At 33.9% G+C, this 23,990-nt stretch overlaps 1 protein-coding gene across 12 annotated transcripts in view; it reads left to right on the forward strand.

Moving 5' to 3' along the window:
- Positions 1–23,990, forward strand: part of LOC128165382 (axotactin-like) — a 48,090-nt gene that overhangs the window by 14,956 nt on the left and 9,144 nt on the right. For 10 of the 12 annotated variants that reach the window (XM_052829860.1, XM_052829862.1, XM_052829863.1 and 7 more), the window contains 27 exons: positions 835–1,011; positions 2,132–2,380; positions 4,863–4,969; positions 5,615–5,796; positions 7,577–7,731; positions 7,889–8,208; positions 8,340–8,476; positions 9,018–9,130; positions 9,321–9,569; positions 9,839–10,073; positions 10,416–10,508; positions 11,122–11,237; positions 15,013–15,162; positions 15,293–15,466; positions 15,793–16,018; positions 16,197–16,295; positions 16,477–16,619; positions 17,027–17,278; positions 18,098–18,232; positions 18,422–18,595; positions 18,889–19,026; positions 19,194–19,350; positions 19,924–19,994; positions 20,362–20,447; positions 21,703–21,720; positions 23,124–23,283; positions 23,677–23,867. In XM_052829860.1, the coding sequence (XP_052685820.1) occupies positions 835–1,011; positions 2,132–2,380; positions 4,863–4,969; positions 5,615–5,796; positions 7,577–7,731; positions 7,889–8,208; positions 8,340–8,476; positions 9,018–9,130; positions 9,321–9,569; positions 9,839–10,073; positions 10,416–10,508; positions 11,122–11,237; positions 15,013–15,162; positions 15,293–15,466; positions 15,793–16,018; positions 16,197–16,295; positions 16,477–16,619; positions 17,027–17,278; positions 18,098–18,232; positions 18,422–18,595; positions 18,889–19,026; positions 19,194–19,350; positions 19,924–19,994; positions 20,362–20,447; positions 21,703–21,720; positions 23,124–23,283; positions 23,677–23,867 (4,307 nt within the window). The remainder of the gene's footprint in view (positions 1–834; positions 1,012–2,131; positions 2,381–4,862; positions 4,970–5,614; positions 5,797–7,576; positions 7,732–7,888; positions 8,209–8,339; positions 8,477–9,017; positions 9,131–9,320; positions 9,570–9,838; positions 10,074–10,415; positions 10,509–11,121; positions 11,238–15,012; positions 15,163–15,292; positions 15,467–15,792; positions 16,019–16,196; positions 16,296–16,476; positions 16,620–17,026; positions 17,279–18,097; positions 18,233–18,421; positions 18,596–18,888; positions 19,027–19,193; positions 19,351–19,923; positions 19,995–20,361; positions 20,448–21,702; positions 21,721–23,123; positions 23,284–23,676; positions 23,868–23,990) is intronic. The other 2 variants (XM_052829865.1, XM_052829867.1) reach the window with 1 other exon arrangement.

Below are 23,990 nucleotides of genomic sequence, written 5' to 3' on the forward strand. Positions count from 1 at the left end.
TAGCAGGAATTAGTGATTTGATTATGATGGTCCCCGTCTGGGGGTAGTTCTTGGGTTAACTCAAGTTTCAGTGTTTTAAAGGGACTGAAAGTATTAAAGATTTCCTGTTTAAAATTTACATGCTACACTGATATGCAAAAGATAATACACGTATAAGCAAACAACATCAAAATATGAAAATAAATAGATTCATTACAGACTTGAGTTACGTAATCTGGGTCACTTGCATGAGTGAGTTGATTACAATAATGTTCAAGTTTTTGAGTCATATGTGATATAGCTTCCAAAGATTGACCTTGACATGGCCCACTTTAAACATGCTCATTTACTGAAAATATTAGCTTTATTAAAGAAAATTCTTTGCAGGTGATTTTTTTTAAAAACCATGATATTTTTTTTAAAATAATGATCAGATTAGGAATGTAGTAGTGTATGAGGCCACACCAATATAATTTCTTTTTCGTTGGACCTTGCATGCTCGTATTTAAATAAAACTCTAGAAATAAAATTATTAATTTCCAGCATCTAGGAAATTCTGCACTGTTTTCTGTTCTATTTTTGCTCTTTTTTGTATTTTAAATAGTTTTCAAAAAGAAAAAATTTAACAGTCGCCACAAATTTATTTATGCACTGCCTAAAAAATTTGGCAACAAAAAATAATTTTCGCCCGCACTCTTACGTTTTTTCACTGGATGTCCAACGAACAAGAAATTATATTGGTGTGGCATGATAGTTTTTTTTTTTTTTTTTTTTTTAGATGAAAATAGAAGTTGTGAACAACAGTACATGACATTCTAATAATTGTCTTGACATATGCATTTGAATTTTTTACAGCATTAAATGATGACTCTTGGCATTTGGTGGATATATTCTTAGAAACCTCGAGTGGGAAATTAGTCGTCTCCCTTGATGATCTCCCCAGCACCTCATTATATCTGAGAGCTTACACCCATTTGGATGTAAAAACTATTCTGGACTGGACTCGATTAAGATCCATGGTGTCATTTGCAGGTAAGAGAAATAATCTCTCTCTCTCTCTCTCTCTTTCTTTTTCTCACACACAAAATAAAAGAAGATTGTTGTTATATAAACAGACTAGCTTGTCACATGCATCCATTAGCTGTTAGCAGAATTAGTTTGAATAAATAATTTCTTATTTAAAAGAAATAAAATTTGAAGTCTGCAGGTCTAATTTTACATAAATACTGCACATAAATAGTGTTGCTTTGTCATGCTTTTCTCACAAAGTTCTTTAAAGTTAGTTTCCTACCCTGTGATATTTGAAGTGAAGATTTAGAAATGACAATTTTATTAGCTGTTGCCCAAACATTTACATGTAATAAAAGTTGATACCCTACTCTTTGCCTTGCAACAACCCAGTAAAACAGCAATTAACATGTTTGAAAGTTTTATTATGTGCAGAAAACATATTAATTTAGAAGTATTTAAGAGAATATCAAAGGGGGTATACTTATATTAAAGAATTAACTTCCTACATATTTGATTGTATGTAGGTGTTAAAAATGGCTGTGAGATGGAATATGATGGGTCTTTAATTCAAATTAATTTTGATTATGGTTACAGTTGAGAAAATCTTTTCAAATTTTTCAAAACTAGTTGAGTGACTAGGATATTAAGTATGTGATACAGCAAATTTTCTCATGTTAATTATAAAGTGTACTTTTATAACCATCCAAAACCAGTTCTAAGAATATACTCACAAAGAATTCACTTAGATTGCTTCATGATATATATCATGAAATAATGTTTTTTAATGATGATCTGTTAATATTGAATACTTCTGAATTAAATTAGTTTTGACATTTGACACAAGAGTCAAGTACATGTACCAATCACTGTATCCTCTATATCTCAAATCCTTGGAGACCTCAAAGTTTTTTCCTTAGTTCTCACAAGAAAACACGAGTTGTCTATACATTGATTATAATACTATGCTAGGTACTGCATTTCTTGTATCAGTCAACTTTCATAAAAGATTTTTAAAATCTAAAAAAAAATATACAAATGTATTTATAAAGACAAATTAATTTAACCTTTGTAGCAAGTGATTAGTATCCATCAAACTGATTGATTTGCGATTTTAATCTCATACACAACATTTGTATCATAGGCTTGACACATGCAGTACCTATAGAACATCACCAATTCATTGGCTGTCTAAGCTCCCTGAAGTACCGAGAACTGATCGAGGTCACATGGGAGGTCTCCCCCACCATTGTGATGCAGGCAACCCCTGGTTGTGTGGACCTGTGTCAGGAGAACAATCCCTGTGGGGAGGGGTGGTGTGTCAATCTGTACTCCTCAATACACTGCGACTGCTTCTCTGTGGGCAGGGAAGGGGACAGGTGCCAATACTCCAGTAAGTTTCTTGTACGGTTAAGCACTCTTCAAATGAAGTGCCAAAAAGTAACAATTTTGATTTCTTTCTGAATGTGATTTGTTATGTTCTATAAATCTATATTATATGTGCTTTTTCAAACTACAGTGAAAAGATGCTGATGTCAGTTTAAGGTTGATTTTGTTATTGGAATGTATGCATTAATCTTATTTTACTGTATGATATTAAGCAGTTACTTCAGCACTCTCATTGATTGATTACATCTTTTCAAATTATATTAGTTGTTTTGTGAAGAGTTAACCAAGAAAGCAATGACTGAAAAAAAAATTACTAATGCAAAACTGGTTTTAGTAAAAAAAAAAGGTTTTCATGTGTGGCCATTATAAGTCGATCTGTACAGACTAAAAAACATGACAAACCACCACTTGTGGTGCCTGGAGAGTTAACAACAAAGTGCTGGAATGTTGCCTCATGTCTGAAGTCTGCAGACAAAAACGATTGATCGATCTGAAATTACCATTTGTTAATGGTTTGAAAAGAACCACAGAATTCGAAAATTGTTTTCGTAGGTGTATTGAAAACAAATGTTTGTAATGTGTAAAGGGGGAAAAAAAATTGATAAAACAGTCTTAAGTGTCACACAATCACTTTGATCAATCAGGTTAATGAATTTCTACCTGCCAATTTAAAAGTTATTTAATCCCATATAGCTTTCACCTAGCCCAGATACTTCCAGTCCGTGAAATAAATTTTATGGTTTTAGCAAGGTCACTGATCTTTCAGAAGTTACAGCATTGTCAATCCTCCAAGTGATAAAAGGATATGAATGCAAAGAAGTTATTTTCATTTCATCAAATTTTATTTAAAATTTTCCCCATATATTCTGATAAGAAATGGCATGTTAATAGACCAGAAAATCCATTTCATGATACCTTTTTCAAAATTATTCCATGTAAAAGATTTTATGCACTACTTGCTCTGAAAGTAGGGTGTCAAAATATTGAAGGTGATTTGAATATTTTGGGATTGTCAAGTTAAATCTTGATGCAATCTGTGATGGTAATTTAAGCTGGGTATATTAGCTAGATCACACCTGTTTATTCCGGTTTTGATATCATCATGATTATTATGAAAAATATAAATCAAATGTTAATACATGTATATTGTAGTGAATCATAGACCTCAAAATTATGATGAAAGATTACATTTTACTATTTTGATTTTCTTGTTAATAATACAATTTTTGTCCCCCGCCGCAACGAATACAATTATTGTCCCCCGCCGCAACGCGGAGCGGGGACATAGAAATGCCGGGCGTCCGTCCGTGTGTCCGTGCGTGCATGTTTCAGTCCGTCACACTTTTTTGTAAGCGCTCTAATGCCTACAAATTTTGACGGATTTTCATTAAATTTATACCAAATGTTTATACCACTATTACCTTGGTCAAGTTCGAAAATCAGCATTGGTCGATACTTTTTGTTGGAGTTATGGGACTTTGTGACCTTGTAAGCGCTCTCATGCCTACAAATTTTGACGGATTTTCCTTAAATTTATACCAAATGTTTATACCACTAATACTTTGGTCAAGTTCTTTTAGATTGTAGTATTTTGGATATATTTGCGACAGGAAAAATAGAAAATAAAAATGGGTGGTGGGGGTAAAAAAAATGTTTCTCCCAATCTCCCCACACATTTATTTCTGGAACAGCCCTGAATGTTTGAAAATATTGCAATTTCATATACAGTATACTAGTATACTGCTTGACTGGCGGGGGACCCAGGAATTCTATTCTTGTTAAGACTGGCTACCACAAGAATCTCCATTGACAAGTATAAATTGATTAGTCAATTTGAAATGATAGAAACTTTTCTTCCTTGCCAAGGAATATTGTCTTTAAGAATAGCTTGTTTCAGGAGGTTAAACAGAAACTAGTATTTTGGGTTCTTTTAAATTTTTTTTTGCTATTGTAGTTTATATTAGGCTTTAATTCTGCATCATTTTTTTTTCTTTTTGCAAAAATTATCTAACCCCCTACCCCTCCCAACTTAACAATAAAAAAAAAACATGAGCGAAAATATCTAAATGCATTTAATAAATTGTTAGATGTAATTTATTTACAATGAATATTTACAATTTGACCTGCATCTCTATTTCCGCAATTCAAACTCCCCAGGCCCCTTATAGATGTTCATGCAGGGTTGTCTCTAAGACCCTGGAGGCGGGGAATTCCCCCGCCTATAATGCCTTAATAACCCGGCTATTTTTGCATTTCAAACACAATGTAGCTATAAGCAAGACCCCCAGACCCCCTTCTACTTTTTCATTTCCTCCTTCTACTTCAATTTTTAGAGACAACCCTGTTCATGTATGTAGAAACATCACTGGAGGGAAATTTAATAAGAAATTAAAAATAAGATCTCGGCCTCCTTTCATGAATCTTGGTTTCGGTACAATTTCGATCGTTTTCATGTAGGATGAAATCTCATCTGGTTATTGTTGTAGACATCACAGAGATCACTCTACACGGCTATGAATGGCTGACCTATCAGCTGTACTCGGAGCAGGAGAAGACCTTACGTGACAGGAACCGATTCAGCTTACAATTCAAGGTAAGAGCCGGTGTACAAGAAGATTACGCAGGCTGCGCCGCCAGGATTTTGGTGTCTATCCTTAGCTCTTAATTTCTTTTGAAGTCTCTGACGGACGATGTGTAAAGTATTCATGAGAGAAAAACTTGCACTCTAAGTCCTAGCTGCTAATCTATGGGTTATTTTTTTTCTTTTAGCGCAATTGCAAAGCAAGAGCTTAGCCCTTATTGACCGAACTTGCATCAATTTCTGGTCCATTAGCACCTATATGTGTCGTTCAACTCATTCTCGTACCATTTTGGGCAATTCAATTTGTATTAGTTATTCTTCATTAAACAAAAGGTTGCCTTTTAGTTTCACGATTCCATTCATAATATCAGTCTGCCTGGCTGTAATGTGTTAGCAATTTGTACAAGAATATCCAGTCTTTATAGTGTGAAATTTACCAAAATGATGAATACATTTGGTCCTCTCCTTTGGTTAATTCAAAGTTACAAAGGGAAGATAAATACTGGTATAGAAATTTTACAGTTTCATGTACTGGTATGTTATAGAACAAACTTAGCTTTATAATATTTCAAATGGAACATATTCTGTTTATTCATTTTGCCTTATAAATTTTTCAAATGACCAAAAATTTATCGGTTAATATTTTTTAAATTTCAGTCGGACCGTGGTTCTGGAGTACTACTGTACGCGGTGGGGAGTATAGACATAGGGGGCGGGGTATCAGGGCAGCACCACTCCCACGTCATCGCCTCTGTCCACCAGGGGACAGTCAAGGCCTCGGTGGCCTTCGGATATGACATACTAGAGCAGACCATGGGGGTCAGTGTGGACGACAACAGGTAGATATTGTACAGGTAGACAGTGGGGGGTGGGACACAGAATTCAATGTCATTCCTTCTTTGTTTGCTCGCTAGCTAGATGATTCATATTTGGATCACTATTTTCAAAAGTCTCTGGCTGCTTATAATGATGCTTTCTGAATAAATGAGTGTAATATATATGGAAATGAAAGTTAACGGGATATTAAGAAAATTTATTTTTAGAGACTTTCTGATGGGTTTTTCAAGAATTTATAATTTAAAGAGTTGAAATGACTATCAACGGAAATTATCTTCAAAGCCAACCTTTATAGATAATTAAATGCTAAATTAGAAAAACAATGTTATTTCAATTTTCAAAATTAAATTCTTGAATAGATTTACAGTAGTATTAAGTTAGAAAAAAAAAGAAGGATTTTTCAGATTTTTTCTGTTTTATTTTTTACACAGAGTCATATTTTTAGTGTGACAAATATCAATAGTGTTAACCCTTCTCTTTCATTTGGCGCAGTGATGGGTAAGTCAGTTGTGCACCGTCGCTTTGCTAACGACCTACCTTACAATGCGACGACGACAATGCCATATTTAATTACCTAGCATGTGTTTACAAGAATGATATAGTTTTTGTCCAAAGAAACTTGATCCTCAGACACTATTAAAAAAAAAAGAAGAAAAAAAATTCATACTCTGACACAAAAATTAATTATTTTCTTCCAGTCAGTAGACAATCATTGAACAATGAGTGTCAATTTCCATCAAATTGAAATTCATGTCATTTTTTTTCACTGGATTTGTTCAACCATCACGCTTTATAAGTTCATTGTAGGCAAAAAATAAAATATATCATTGACTGTGCAAATGTTGATCATGTTTCATAAAACCCCTTCATTCATGTTCATTCAATCTCTACAAGTTGCATTCTATTATATATTTATTTTATAATTTTCATTAAGTTTTAGATCAATGACTATTGTGTGCATGCATTTTCAGTTACAAGGTATACACAATTTTTTCAAAAAGTTGTGATGGTTCGTTTTTTTTAATTTTTTTTATCACTTTTTTCCCCTTCAAGTTTATAAGTTTAGTGTCATCTTATTTATCATAAATCATTGTTGTAACAATCAATGTTTTTATTAAAAATTGATTCAACAGCATAAAACTCACATCAGCTGGATGATTATATATAGGAATGTTCATGGTGTTAGTAGACCATGGGTTATTTTATCTATAAAGCTTATTCCATGCTGCGTATTATTTCTTTGGTACTGTTGTTATGTCACTGATTCAAAGATGAACAGTAAATAGACTTTATATTTCAAATGTATCAGAACTATAGTAGCTTAATTTGTATTACAAGTGCATTTTAGAAGCTTTTGTTGTTTTGTAAAAGAAAATGCCATGAAAATGTACTGTCTTGCTGCATATTCATATCATATTTATGGACATGTATGTTACCATATATATATATATATATATGATGGTGTGGTCAATCAATGCAGCTAGATATAACTCAAGTGGTAAGGCACCTGGAAGGGACCTGGGTTTAAATTCTGGTGTTCTCTCTCTCTCTGTCTCTCTCTCATCATCATTATTGTTTTTATGAGGATATATGACACAATATTATTAATGGACATTTTAGACAATCTTCATACAATGTTCAACACTATCTGCTCTGCTTTTTATGCTCTCAATTTTTTCATTGTTTAAATAGTTGCTTTTCTATTTTTTTTTTTTTTGTATAAAAAAAACCCATATATTTTATGATCAAAATACCAGTAATTAATTCTGAATTATTTTACAGGTGGCATAATTTGACCATTGTCCATGAAACAGTGAAAGTAGAGTTTTACCTGGATGGAAAGCGTTTTGTCCATGTAACAACCAACGACTTGTACTATTTAGGCCTGGATCCATTTATCTATATTGGAGGAGGGAAAAACTTTGTTCAGACATTAGGCAAGTGTAAATGTTAACATATAGTTCAGCAGCCCTTATAGGTTGTGGTTATATACTTAAACTATCTCACTTCAGTTTGAGGGAAAAATGTCCATTTACATGTACTTTTCCAGATCAATATCAGACTCTAATATGTTTATTTTCTGTTTATTTTCAGGACTTCAAGTTCGACAGAACTTTGTTGGCTGTTTAAAAAATGTGTATGTAAATGATCGTTCCATTCTGAATGATCTCAGAAGTAACATTTCAACAAGTACTCTCCATGGCAACACAGAAGTCCAATATGGCTGCCACAGAGTGTCCAATATATCTTTGACATTCCCCAGGTCCAAATCAATCCTGTATTTATCTGGGTACTATGACAGTGTTTTCAACGTGCAATTTGACTTCAGAACCGTCAGGGAAACAGCCCTTTTACTTTATCTCAAAATTCAGACCATTGATTTATTTGGATACCCAGCAAAGGGCTTTGTTGAGGTAAAAATAACATTAACTTTAGTCATATCATTGAATTAAGAATAAAAAAGACCTTTTTATTGTCAAAACATGCTCTCTTTTAATTACTATGTAAATCGTTTCGCTTCTATGCATTTGTTGTATATCACTAGGTCTGGATCAACAAGACTCTTCCCATGATGAAGTTTGTGAGGACGATGTACTATGACAGCATTGCCAACGTCTCCCTTCTTCATGTCAACGTCAGCAATAACCAGTGGCACACACTGTCCCTCCAGCTCAAAGACGGGTATATAACTATACATGATCTAATTTATATAACAAGGTTGTTATTTAACCTAGGAGAAAAATGGTTATAATGTTAATCCATTCTATTATATGGCACACATTACAGTTTTAAATAAACTATGTGTACTCTTATATCAAAGTACCGGGGATGAACAGTTTTGATTCTTAAAGCATAATGTTGATTTTATGTTTAGGACTTGAGACTTGGCTTATACATGTACTAGTCCATCGTAGTCATCTTTTAACTTTTGAATACTTTGAGATGGAGTGTTAATGCCTTTTAAAAAATCAAGACTTTTGAATGAAAAAGTTCAATGTCATTGACCAAATTGAAGGCAAGGTACATGTAAAAGTACTCTGAATGATGAGATTGTTTTCTATCTACTGTAAAGCCATTAGTATTAGTAGGACATTAGTATTGAAAACATTTATTACTTATTAATGGATGTATGTAACACAGTTTACTGTTGAATTATTAGAATGAAAAACATTTTAGACTAGTAAAAACATTATATTATTTCATTGTGAATTTTGACTCCTAGGCAGGTTAAAATTTCTGTGGATAACTTGGCCTTACCTTCCCTTTTTATTGGAAATGGTTCAACAATAGACAAAAGCATCACAATTGGATATGGATTTCACAGAAATTATGATGGTATGGTTAAAATTGGAAAAAAGTCATTGCATCAAAATAAAGAGTTGAATTTTGTTTCAAGTTTCAGTATGGAACAATTAAAAACTTTTTAAAAAAGGTTAAAAATTGAAAAATAAACTTTAGTAAAATCTAAACTTAAAAACAGAATCTTACGTATAAATCATTGATACAAGTATGATTTTTTAAACAGATTTTGTTGGTTTTGTTGGCTGCATCAGAAATGTGATAGTTCAGAAGGAATTCCTAGACCCCATCAATCTCATGGAGCGACCTTCCTCTGGGGTATCGCAGACGGGCCTCATTCTGGACGGGTGTAAACTGGTGAACCATTGTCTGGTTCACCAGCACTGTCAGCACGGTGGACAGTGCCTGTCCGACTGGGATGGAGTGTCATGTGACTGCTCCAGCAGCGCCTATCAAGGAAAATATTGCCAATTTGGTAAGCTTTTGAACTTTTGAACTACACGTACTTGCTATAATTCTCCAATTTTTTCTATTTCACTTGCACAGTGATCAATTTTCATTAGCTTTAAATCTTGTATTCTTTACAATTGCACTGACACAGGGACTTTTGTTAGGATAATTCTGTGCATAGAATTAAAATTCTGAGGTGTATGTTTATAATATGTGAGACAGAAAATTGCTGATAAGTTGGAAACTGTTGTTACAGAACCTGAGTTTATCTTGTATGTACCTTGTATATCCCAGCGCGGTACCGCAGTAGTTGTGACAGTTACTATCAGAGTGGATGGAGGAGGTCAGGAGTGTACGTCATCGATGTGGACGGCAGCGGGCCTGTGGAGCCGACTTATGTCAGCTGTCAGATGGGTATCGGCACGGAGGGAGATTATTACGGACAGACAGTGGTGGAACACAATCTACATATTCAAACTCAGGTCAGGGGAATCACACTGCCAGACATGAGGATAAGGCTGACATACAGGTGAGTGGGGGAAAAAGTAGTATATGTATTTCGTGATGTAAGTTTGTATTGGTGATAGTGTGTGTGTTGGGGAGGGGGATTATTTGGATACTAGTATTTTATAAGCTGGAAATGATGTGTGTGTGTGGGGGGGGGGGGGGGGGGGGATTTTTAGACATTTGTATGGTGGTGGTATGTTTTTGTGGGGGGTTAGAAATTTAGAAAATTGCATGATCATGAAGTAAATTTATAAAGAATTATAATTTATGTGTGAGCAGTCATTTGACAAACTTTTTAATAACATATGAGTAAAGTGCATATATATATCTAAACAATTATCTCTGGAGTTTTGTCTATTTACAGGGAGATGGGATTTGTTGAGCTACAGCAGCTGACCAAGATATCTTCTTGGTGTGAACAATATATCCAGTATAACTGCCTCAATGCTCCACTGAGGTCAGTCCATGCCCTCACAACTTGTATCTGTCTGATATTTTAAAACTATATATATACTATATATACTATATAAGAATTAGATATATTAAACTCTGTTGGTAAATTTTTACAAAAGGCATTGCCTTAATTTGTATTTCCTATTTAAATATTGGTTTTTTATTTTTCAATCATATGATAAACTATTTCAAATTTGTATGTGCATTTGTATCTTGACATATTTATGTATGGTGTTTAACATAAATATATAGAAGACACTATATTGAATGTACGGAAACATACATAATTATACATATATATATATACATATATACTATTTAATTGTTCATGTCTGTCATAGTTCTTTAAATCATCCAGCTCTTTCCCTCTTGTATATGTTTATTGAATGTTTTATGTTCATTGGATGTTGTATGTCAACAGTCTTCATGTTGCCCCTTGAGGGACCTTAATTGGTTAATAAAGAAATTGAAATTATATTCAGATTGGTAAAATTGGTTTAAAGTGTTAACTACTGTATGTAATGGTGGGGAGAGGGGGGTGAGGAGGTATTATTTTTGTAATCATAAATAAAAGGTTATACATGTATTTTGTCTCACTGTCAATTTATTAACTACAGGCTGAGCAATCTGACCCATTTCAAGTCCATAGATGGTGGTGTGGTACAATACATAGGAAAGACTGACCCAGAGTTTACTCCAGGCTGCTCTATGGGGACCTGCAACTGTGATAATGGTATAATGATACAGTTCATTAATGTAGACATTTACACTGTACATGTAATGGATAGTTATATTTTCTTGAGATTTCCACATGTATTACATGTAAGTTTGCAGAAATCAAGTAGGATTTCAATGTCTATAACCTCGAAATGCTGTGTGCAGCCAGGCTTGAACAAAAATTGGTTTCTCAAACTATATTTTGTTGAGAGTTTAAGCGGTACATGTCTATTCCGGCAATTGAATAAAACTCATATTAGCTTTTTACAAGGGCATTGACGGGTAAACCGATAAAAAGCTATTATGGAAATGTGAATCCAAAATTATATATATACATGTATATAAATGTTGAATATTGTTTCGGTTACATTGTGTATCATACTTGTAATAAACTAGTAATAAGAACAGAAAATAGGGTTCATACGGCAGAAATCAATTACGATTATAATAAAAATATACCGGTATTCTATAATTCAACATAACGCTATATCAATATACATGTACAATAAAAAATAATAATAAAAGAGTCAGCAGCAGGATATGAACCCAAAACACTGCATGGATGTACATGTATTTAAAATCCAGAATAAAACCAGTGTGCCCTACCAGACTTGCAGTATTAGGTATTAAGTTGTGTTGGAAATGAACAATATTGTCTTATATCTAGACTTTGTTTTATATCATCAAAACATTTTTTGAAAAAGTATTATATTAATCGTATCTGGGTCGTCTCTCCATGCTTCTTTTTTTTTTTAAAGCAACATTTTTAATGTTGAAATATGTTATCTTTACGCGTTTCAAATTTATAGAGAGAAAATTAGGATTTTGCTTCAATTCCGTCGTGTTGCTATATTCAAGCCAATATTATGACAAAACCTTTCTCATTTTAAACCCTTTTTCCACCATTCTACGTCCAACAGAAACCAAATAATGTTTATAAATCGAAAAATGTGCAAAATTAACCGATGAAAATTTCACTGCTCTTGTGCGCCCAGATTCGTGCCGAATCTACATTTGAAGCGCCCACTTTCTTACTCTTGATTTTTTTTTCGTAATAAAGGAATGCTTTTGATGCTTAGATGAATACTAGTATTCACAACAGTAAATACATGTAGTTTGTATGCTTGTATGAATTTTATCTTTATGGAGTCTCGATTGCCTTTGTTAAATCGGTCGGGATATTGCTGCTTTGTTCGTTTAGACATCGTTTGTGTATATATAATTAAAGCCTATTGTTTGCTCTACTTGGGAAAAACCCTGGAAATAACACAGAATATACAAGATATACACAAGGGGCGTCTCTTATTCCCAGGTGCACGTCAGGATTCCTACACTCGCGGGCGATGAAAGTTTTAGTACTAATACATGAATACGATAAGATTAATCCATTATACTAGTAATTAAAATATTATCGATATTATACATTCTCAATTATTTCCTCGCCCTGGGTTTTAAAATACATGTAATTACGTCTACAAATCAAAATTAAGAATAATTCAAATAAATTCTAAAGTTGTAGCATCGTAAAAGGCTGGTTTGAGAGCAAACTTAGGTAAACTTATATTGGGGCGCTCGTGAAAACGATGAAATTTTACGCAAATGTGATACTTGAATGTACGTGTAGGTTTTACAAATCGTTGGCAACCAAGTTTGGTACATGTAAATAAGCTAATTTAATAAGCTACTTTTGGCGCCGGTTAATCGATTTTAGAGTAATTTACATGTAAATCGAATCAACCTTAATCCAAATCAAACTTTGGGACAATCGTGGAAATAATTTTAATCAAAATAGATTTTGTGGTGCCCGTGAAGATGATCCCAAGTATACGTTGATTTCATTGCTGATATTTGATATCCAGTATCATTATTGATGGGTTTTTATTATTATTATTTTTAAACATATCACACGAACATACATAAAAAAGTTTGCATAATTTACAATATTTTATTAAATGGTTGTTAACAGTTGGTTAAGTCTGTTACATTGAATGCAGTATAGTGTTAGTGACTTATGATTGTATAATGTAAATTTAGTTTTATTGAATGACTAAACTTTTGGCTTTGTTTATAAAGATACGACCTCGAAAGAATAATTAAATTAAAAGTCCTACACATTGATAAGCAAGTACGGTATGTGCAACAATCTTTTATCATTGAGCATAATATATGTGCATACATGCAACCATTCTTTCCATAATTGAGACACGAAGACAGAAACATGAATTCCTTGTCTGGGTTTTAAAAAAAAAATTTTACACGATGAAAAGTGACACATGTAGATTTAACTAATTTTGACCAAGTTTTCACAATAATAAAAATTGGAGTCTGTTGTAAAAAAAAAAAATAAAAACCGATAGTGTTGTAAAAATGAGGGTTGTGATTTTGTTCTGTATATTTTAACAATACATATACATATTTAGAAATTACATATGCGACATCTACATATACTTACACGTCTGGTTCTTTGGGAGTTTCCTCTTCAAGTACAGGTGCAAAGTAATCAGTCTGTGGTGCTGTACAATTACGGTGTACCTCATCATGGATGAATGAGTTCAAGTATACCACAAATACACGAGGGCTTCTCTTTCAGCCCCGTTATCAAAACAATAAGAGCTCCCGTTACGGAGACATTGGCCGGGGTGAAAGTTGTCAGCAAATTCACACCTTGTTGAGAATAAGAATCCGACAGCATGGAGATCACAGGTACGGGAAGGGGATACATATTGACATGCTTGTATTTTAATTGAGGGTGGTACACACGTGCACAAATGTACATGGAAATAAAAGGTGAATCCCGCAGGTTGGAAGGTGGGGGGGGGGGGGGGCATGTCTTTTGTTTGGACTAAATACTCCTCGGCGGAAAACCAAATCTTTTTTCCCCCTAACATCATTGTTCTCGCCGACAAATTGCAAAGCACAATCAAAAATACAGCTGAAATTTACCAGGTTGTACACGAAAACGACATTAATATTATAATTCAAAACAACGATATCTGAATGAGCTTGAATGAAATAATTTTTTGTCGCTTTCAAATTTTTACGAACCGCAAATCGTGTGTCCATTTTGTGTCACAGTAAATTTATTTGAAGGTGTTTATTGACTATTAGAAAATTTCATTTATTGCGCATCTACCATATGTACCCCGTGAATTGTTAACACATGCCTTGTAAGGCGTAAAAAAATCACTCTTACCGCCGTCAAATAATTAAATGACTCTGCATGCTATTTTGTGCATGATTCGAACAACATTTTCAATTAAATACACATTGGTATTTCATCATTTATTTCTTATATTCTGTATCTATATTTCATAAAATTTCGTGTAAATGCACACGTACATGTACGAGCAAATGAAAATGAACGACTGGAAACAAAATATCGAAACGTTCAATTTATACAAAGTCAAAGCGTTCAGGCCACGCCTATCTCATTTACATAACGTGCAAACCGTTCACAAAGCGTGCAGCTATTTTTAGCAAAGCGTACCGTTCACAAAACGAACCGTACCGTTCACAAAACGAAACGTACCGTTCACAAAACGTACCGTACCGTGCAAGAAACGAACCGTACCGTTCACAAAACGAAACGTACCGTTCACAAAACGAACCGTACCGTTCACAAAACGAAACGAACCGTACCGTGCAACTGGTGTAGTAGCACGTTTCAGGGTCTGTACCTATATACCACAAACACATTTATTAAAGTGATAATGTGGCTTTTTCTCCAAAAATTAATTTATTACATTTTACGTATAAGTATTTTTTTGGACCCTTCCTCATTATGATTTCAGAGGACTTGGTCGCTCAAGAAGATGGTGGATATAACAGAATAAAGAGCCAGTTGCCCATTGGAGAAATTACTGTGTACCAATACACTGACTTTAAAACTCCAGACTCTAAAGGAACCCTTAGCATTGGCCCTCTAAAATGCTGGGGAAATAGTAAGCAGAAATTTGTTCACAATAGAGACTGAAATCAGAATCAACACTGGTAATTTGTATGTTTTGATCATGTTTTGCTGCTGTAGTGTAGTGATGTAGACTGCAATGCTTGATCTGTTTGATTTTACAGAGGACAGCTTGAGTTCGTCGTCAGTGACGTTTGTGACAGAGGACTCCTTCCTGAAGCTGCCGGGCTGGGTGTACGGGGACCTGGAGTTCAGCTTCCGTACTCACCAGAGCTCCGCCCTCCTCCTGTACCAGTCCTCCTCCAACGGGGACTGGTTCAAGGTCACTCTAGAAGCAGGTCAGCCAATGAAGAACTACTCTGTTAAATTCTTATACAGTAATGATGACTGTTTGTAAATACTGTAAGAAAATGCATATACATGTACCTATATAGTTTTTGGAACAAAGTTAGGTTTAGGAAAATGTTTCGTTCAAAAGATGAAGTGTGGCATATGCTTTTTTTTTTTTTTCTTTTCTATATATTCAGTAGTTTTAATGATACTATTTATCATCATGTTTGTCATAATCATCTTTACTAGCCGTGTCTGATTAATGAGCCGGTCCTGGGCTAGCAATAAGAGTAAGAATTTGAATATTTCAATTTCTTTGTTCTTGTTTCTAAAGAGGATGCCATTAAGATGGAAATGCAAATCAAAGGGAAAGTTATCCTGAGTGAGACGCTAGATGCCAACAGTTTGGTAAACGATGGTGATTGGCACCGGGTGACCTTTGAACTTAGTTCTCATGAGGTCAGGTGTGGACTGGACTCCCAGAGGAGAATTGTGACCATTCCTTTCCACAATAACATTACATTTGATGGTTTACTGTATCTAGGAGGAAAATTGTATAGGTAAGAGATCGATTCATATCTTTCAAAATTTCTACTGGGAATATCTGTCAAGTGTTTCTGAACAAGGCTATGTTTCTGGATGAATTAATCTTAACTCAGTTTTATATAATATGCATTTTTATTTGCAAATACATGTACTTTGATCCTTTCAATTGTAACAAATTGCATTGTATTTAAGCTATGGATCATACAACAACCTGCCTGGTTTGATTGGCTGTGTGAAGGGATTAGTGTACAATGGCAAGCTTCGGGATCTTACCTTTGATGTTTATGATGAGTATGTACTTTATACTTCAAAATGCACAATGAATGTAACTACATGTACACTTGTATTGAAAAGGCATTTTAAAGACACATCATCTTCCACTACTGTCATTTTTAAGGCTCATTCAAAATATTTTAAAAGGAGATGCAATTATAGTTAAAGTTTGATAATTTTTTGGGATTTTTTTCTCCAGCATGCCCAACATTCTAAGTGGCTGTAGACGCCATTGCTCACCAGATCCCTGTCAGAACGGAGCCCTTTGTGTGGAGAAGTGGAACAATTACCAGTGCATATGTACTAACAAGTGGGCACACTCCGGCCACAGCTGTGAGACCAGTAAGTGTTCCCAGAATGTTTCCAGAACGCAGTACTGTAAATTCCTTATTTATGGGAGTACTTAATTCCAGGATTCCATTGTTTTGCATCTAATTGTGAGGATATAAAATGCGAGCACCAATTTTTTTGTCAGGATTTCATATGGCTCAAAACTGTCTGAAAAATAAAAGGTAGATTTTAAAATCTGCAAGACTGCTTCTTGCACTTTTAAGCAGATATTATATCCTTGCGTTTATTGAGGAATTTACTGACTGAGGTGTGCTTTTCAATATTCCATGAAACTTTTTAAAAATGACAGAATATAGTCACAATAGAGATACTCATTGTTTTTGTTAAAAACAATAACAGAAGTTCAAGCCCTTTCAGAAAGAACTTCAAATGATAAACATATGTCCTTTTTTTTGCAGACATCAATGAGAATGCAGTGACCATTACTGGAGACTCGACAGCTTTCTTTGACCTGCGAGTCAGCTCTAACCCCCTGGAGATGGAGGAGAGAATCATCTTCAGCTTCCGCACTCAGGTCTATAAGGCCCTCATCTTCTACATGTACGATGAACTGAACAACTTCATCCAACTGGAGGTAGTGGAAGGCAAGAAACTGCGCTTCACAAGGAACAACTTCCAGCAAATCTTCCACCAAGACATAGAAGTTCCAGGTTTGTTTATAAATGAATCTGTCCCTGATCTTGTTTCTTTTTGTCAGTGTATAGTGCTCATTAAAGGTTTTCATGTTTGTGGTAAAGCCAGTATATAGCATTCCTTCTAGCTCTGGCTAGTAAGTTAACCCTTAGCTTGCTAAGTAGAGTGCTGGATTTGTATATCGGAGTACCCAAGTTCAAACCCCAGTAGAAATGATAAGTATCTCTGTTAAATTTTGATCATGATCCACTTTTTACACTACCTAATATGACGAAAATTTAAGGTTCTGTGAGCATCAATAATATAGAGACCCTTTTTTGACAAAGACCTACTGTAAACGTATTATATTTGGTGTGTACGATATTTGGCGGAAATTAGTTTTTGAACACATTGTCATGGATTTGAATTAGTATATTTCTGAATTTGACTATTCTTAAATATATATATATACATGGCATTTAGCTATATACTTGATTTAGCGGAGGCTGCATTCCGCCAAAAGGGCTATTAAATAGAATACACAGCCAAATGTAGTTTGTTGACATATATTTTGGAGTCAAGTAAGAAAAAAAATTAATGAAATACTATAGTTCAAAACTGTTTCTTTAATTAATTCCAAATAGAAAATTTATCAAAACGTTTTGGTTTAAAGATATGGAAAAAGTACAAGTTGTCCTATGAATTTTTATCCAAAAAAACTGGTAGGTCTATGAGTAAAAGCTTTGATCACTAGTATTTCTGAATACATGTAATGATCCATGTGATCTAGGACATGTATTGATAGTTTAATTGAAACTACTTGTTTTTAAAATCTTTTGTGTGTTTTTTCTCTGCAGGTATCATACAGCCTACCTGGAAACAAGTTGTATTGGAGCCAACAAAGATAATTGTGGATGGCACTGTCACGTTCCTCAGCCTCTCAAACAATAAATTGGAGTCTAGCTACAGAATCGATCCATTCGCAGGAGAAGGTAACAGTTCAATTTATTTCCATGCACCGTACTTATATTATGGTTCTTGAGGAGAGGGAGAATGTATAATGCTGTTTATTATATCATAATTTGAATGATGCTGTTTTTAAATGAAATTATTTTACAGTATATTGGTAGAGCTATATTCATTGGAAATAAATTTGCTTAGAGGGATGTTCAATTTTGTAGGGGAAACTGTAAGTCCGCCAAGACCCGCAGAAATGCTGCCCCCATTTCTGAGAATGTACCTGGGTGGAGCTCCAGTCAATGTCACTTCCCTGGAGAAATACGGGGGATGCATCCGAGGATTCAAAATCGGGGACCGTCTGTTGGATCTTCAGGAGCATTCCAAGAGTGTAGAAGGTATTGTACAGCTTGAATTACTCAAGCATGGATATCTCGAATACTGATGAAATATCAAGTGAGTTGGAGTTCCCAGCCACTATTTTATGTACTTAAACCTCTATATCTTAAATCATTGGAAATCTGGAATTTTTTTTTCTTGGTGCAAGTGCATTCAGTCACAGCAAAGTTTGGCTGAATATAGTTGTGATTTTCTTTAAATAGAAGTTCTACATTTATCAGTGGATCATTCTACATGCTGAAAATCCGACCAGAAAAATGAACTGAAAATGTGTTTGTATTTCTTTAAAAAGGCTTAAAGAAGGGCTGCAAAAAAGGGTGTACAAAGAATCTGTGTTTGAATGGTGGAGTATGCATTGAGAGATGGGGAGAGGGGCATTATGAATGTGATTGTTCTCATAGCAACTTTGCTGGGAAGCAGTGTGAACTTGGTATGTGCAATTTCTTTTTAATGATACAAATCTTGTTTCAATGTTTTCAAATTTCACATGATGACAGAATGTCAAATGATGACTAATCAATTTAGCCTGTACATTTTACTGAAAGATTTCAGTAAATCTGTTTTGCAATGCTAGTTTACAAAAATCTTGGTTTGCAGAGGCATCAGGAATATTCACCGGGCAATCTGTAGTCCACTATAATTTTATTCCCCTTGGTGAGGCAGCCAAAACCAACAAGGAGCAGTTCTCCTTCATCTTCAAGACAAACTGTACAGACAAAACAATGGTCCTGTTGGTGATACTCAGCAAGAATAGGCAAGTTCATTGTCGTGATCATCCAGAACCCGCAATCACGAATTTGTACATTTTGAAGAGGAAAAAATTTTACAATCAATTCCAAATTACATGTATTGTTGTGAGGAAAGAATTTACAACCAATTACAAATTACATGTATTACTGTGAGGAAAGAATTTACAACCAATTACAAATTACATGTTTTACTGTGAGGAAAGAATTTACATTCAATTACAAATTACATGTATTGCTGTGAGGAAAGAATTTACAACAAATTACATGTATTACTGTGAGGAAAGAATTTACAACTAATTACAAATTACATGTATTACTGTGAGGAAAGAATTTACAACCAATTACAGATTACATGTATTATTGTGAGGAAAGAATTTACAACCAATTACAAATTACATGTAATATTGTGAGGAAAGAATTTATAACCAATTACAAATTAATTTTCTGATGACTTTTTGGTGATACTCGTCAATTCACCCTTCCAATTTTAGAGAAAAAAAATTACATAAAAGAATTTATTGCCAGAGTTTACGACTTATGGTTTTGACATCAAATTTTTTTTATCTTATTTATTGTAGGGGAGATTACATCATAGTTTCACTGAGCACCTCTTTTGTGAGAGCAGTGTGGAATTTACAGAAACGTCTGTGTGAGTGTTAATGTTTATCTATACAGTATCAGACATATACATTGCAGTTTGTAGTATTATTTTAATTTATGAACAATCAAAATTATTAAATACAAATGTACAATTATGGGATGTGATCTGGAAGATTTCTGAAGACTTGGTCATTGCATACGTTCTTGAATTGTGGAGTTGAATTATTTAAAGATAGCAATTGATAACTGATTATATAGGTATTCATCTTTATGATATAACCAGTAATTTGAAGTCACTAAAATGAAAGTATAAAATTAAATAAACTACCGTAAATAGTTTTAATGGTCTAACATTATATATATTAAGTCATATCACAGTATGGTATATACTGGTAATGTGTAATGTAAATTTACAGATGAGGAGAAAGTAAAGGGGAATTTCTGTGATGGAACAGCTCACAAATTTATATACAAACGGGAGGGAGAGGAAATGTGGATGAAGGTATGTGATCAAATCTAAAGGTGCAGAAGTAATTGTTAACATATTTCTCTGTTTCTATCTTCTCCACAATACGTGTAGTAATAAATGACATCTTGGGTGTCCTCTGTGTGAGTAAGTCGAGCATTTACACATAGTGTCAGTCTATTTTTAGTTCAAACACATTAACTTTGATTTTTTAACTAATTTGTTCTTGGTTTGAAAATTTCTATGCTAGTGGCTTAATTGAAATACCGGTAGCTAAGTTGAATTAGTTCCCCTTGAAATGTCATAGTATACCTGTATATTTGAATGGTAGTTTTGTAGCACAGCTAAACTATTACTGTATTAAAAGTGATTTTAAAAAATAAAAGCAATAGCACCTTATATTTTTATTAAATAACTCTTTTTTTTTATTTCAATATTATTCATATCGATTTGCATAAATTACTGTATACAGGGAAATATTTGCCCCTTTTAATTTTTGCCCTCGTTTTTAGCGAGCTAATTTAAGACTGGGCGAATTCCATGTTTCATATTATCGCTCTTTATTTAAAACATAACTATGTCTTGGTGAATTGAAGGTGAGATGAAATGTTTGCAAGTTTAGAAGGTTAAAAATTAAATGGTGGGAAAATAACCCTGTATACACTAACATGACAGAGATTTTGTTTTTTTAAATGTGTATTAAGGTCGGACAACACGTTCCTCAATTTTATATAACTTTTTCAAGGAACTTGTTATTGATTTACTACTACTCTGACAAGCTTTCTTCCAAAAAAGTAGGATACCTTACCAGACATTTCTGCAATATACTAGATTATGCAATTTCCTATGTAATCTTGAAAATACACTTGAATTGCAGATATAAAAACTATATAGGAACTCTACCTCTGCCCCAGCCGGGGCTTGAACTCAAGACCTATGGTACTTAGCTCATAACAGCGAGCGGCTACAGCTCTAAGCACTTGACCATATAAGCTTTTATATATATATTAATAAGAGTTTAATCATACTACATTATTATAAATAATAATAAATTTATTGGAACTCTTTTATTAAAAGGAGGTACAAAAAAGATGCTCGAGGAACGTGTCATCTGACCTTAAATGTATAAATTAAAACTCGCATCAATCTTTGGTTGTGGATGAGCATGCCTATATAATCTAGATAGTTTGACATATCAGATTAACTGTTAATCCCTAAATGAAAGGATATTGTTTTGTCTTGATGACCGTGTTTTTATGAAAGATATTAATAATAATCAATAATGATGCAGGCTGCAGACATTCACAGTGTGAGTACTGATACATGTATAGTATAGTGCATGTTGAAAGATGCCCTGACACTTTCAGTTTGATCTGTTCTTTCATTTTATTTATGTAGTACATCTTGTACAGAACTAATTTTTTGTAAATGTCTATATATACAATTCATTATTATTCACTAACAGAGATTCTGCATGAGGGGCAGGGAATTAGGGAAAGAGGTTCTGGAACTTATATGTTAAATGTCTATATATACAATTCATTATTATTCACTAACAGAGATTCTGCATGAGGGGCAGGGAATTACAATGTAGGGAAAGAGGTTCTGGAACTTATATGTGAACCTTTTTATTAGGGTCTTCCGTTTCCAACGGAAGACCCTATTGTTTTTGTTGGGTTTCTTTTTCTCTATTTTTCACTATTATTATTATTCTTTTTTTTCTTAACATTTTTCTTAAAACTCAAATATCTCAAATAGTAAAAACATGATCATCCGTCACTTATGGTATGCTCAAACAGCATTTCTAGAAAGTTGTGTTTTTTAAATTTTTCAAATTAAAAAATTTACGATTTCTTTTCATCAGCATACATGTATGTTTTAAACTTATCAAATTTCATTATGAGCAGGTTGTCCGTCACTTCCGGTCGTCACCGGAAGTGATTCCAAAATTTCAATTTTTGGATTTTTAAAGCATTTTGTAGACATTTTGTACTGAATACAAAACTAAAAACTGTTTTAAAATTGGACAACGCATTGCAGAGATGTTGCAGTTTTAAAATGACCTTTTCCGGAAATCTCAATATTCCAATGTAGGTCCAAAAATTAGTTTAAAAGGAAGTTGATATAGTAACTCGTACCAAATGTCAACATTTTGATTTAACCCTATCATATATTCATAATCAAACGGAAAACCCACTCATTACTCGCAACGAGGTCGTGTCTAGTTATGGGTTATAATTCTTTTATGGGGGAAAAACTGTTACTCACTGCATAAACAACTACATGTACATGTAGCTGCACAAGAGAGAGCACTGTATTGAGACAGTTTAAAAAACAAAAAACTTGTTGTTTTTTTTCTTTTATGTTAAACTGTTGCAGATTTTGATATTAAAGAATGTTTTGATTAGCTTTTGCATGTTCTAGAAATGTATGTTTCAATTTATTTGAATTTTGTCTGTTCCTCTTTTTAATTTGATATTTGTCATTTATGAATTTTTTACTTGATATACATGTAGTTATGAGATACTGTATTACCGGTAGATGCAACTATAGATGTTAATTTCTGGATTAAGGTGCAACTTTAGATGTTATTTCTAGATTTTAATGCAACTATAGATGTTATTATCTACATTTTAAGGCAACTACATGTATAGATGTTCTTTTATGGATTTTGATGCAAGTGAAGAAGTTATATTCTGGATTTTGATGCAGGTTGATCGATCAGACTGGAGGAGAAAATTTATAACCAACACACTTCTGGAGGACATGGACACAATGTTAGTAGGGGGCTTGATCCCAGGAGTCCTCAGTGACATGGAGTCGCAATACAAAGACCCTAACAAGACTGGCAATTTCACTGGATGCATATCAGGTACATTGTAAAGTATTTTTTTTTGGGGGGGGAGGGGGGGCATGGTTTAATAAAGGTTGCAATTTCAATGCTTTGATCAAATAAATAGATGTACAGTCAAACCTTGTTATCTCAAAACTCCTTTAGACTAGCTGTGAAAAAAACTGAGAGATTTTTATGACTTAAAATGTTGAAGCAAACATACTTAGACAAAATAAGTGGTCGGAAATTCCAAATCACATTGTAATATTCATGGGTATTCAAGATACATATGTTCAATTGTAATTTAATCTTTATGCATTATACAATAGATTAAAAAGAGTTTGCAGGTGATTAACAAAATAGATTATGCTGATTAAACTTTATGAATAATACTACAGAATGAGGCTAGCCATATACTGTATTGTTTTACAGAAGTAACATATGTACCAGTAAATGAGAGAACGTTTGTGGTCCAGCCAATGAAAGAGTTAAGGGACTTGAAGAATGGGTCCATTACTGTGCATGGTCCTGATGTGCCTCAGTGCTCGCCTGTAGATTATCACGACCCCTTGCTGACCTCTGAACCCACGACATCTGTCCCAACCACCAGTGTACATTCAACGGTGAGCACCATGCAGCTACCACACCCACACACTGTACCATGCAGCTACCACACCCAAACACTGTACCATTCAGCCACCACACCCACACACTGTACCATGCAGCCACCACACCCACACACTGTA

The sequence above is a fragment of the Crassostrea angulata genome, chromosome 10 (assembly GCF_025612915.1).
Source record: "Crassostrea angulata isolate pt1a10 chromosome 10, ASM2561291v2, whole genome shotgun sequence".
Lineage (NCBI taxonomy): Eukaryota > Metazoa > Mollusca > Bivalvia > Ostreida > Ostreidae > Magallana > Magallana angulata.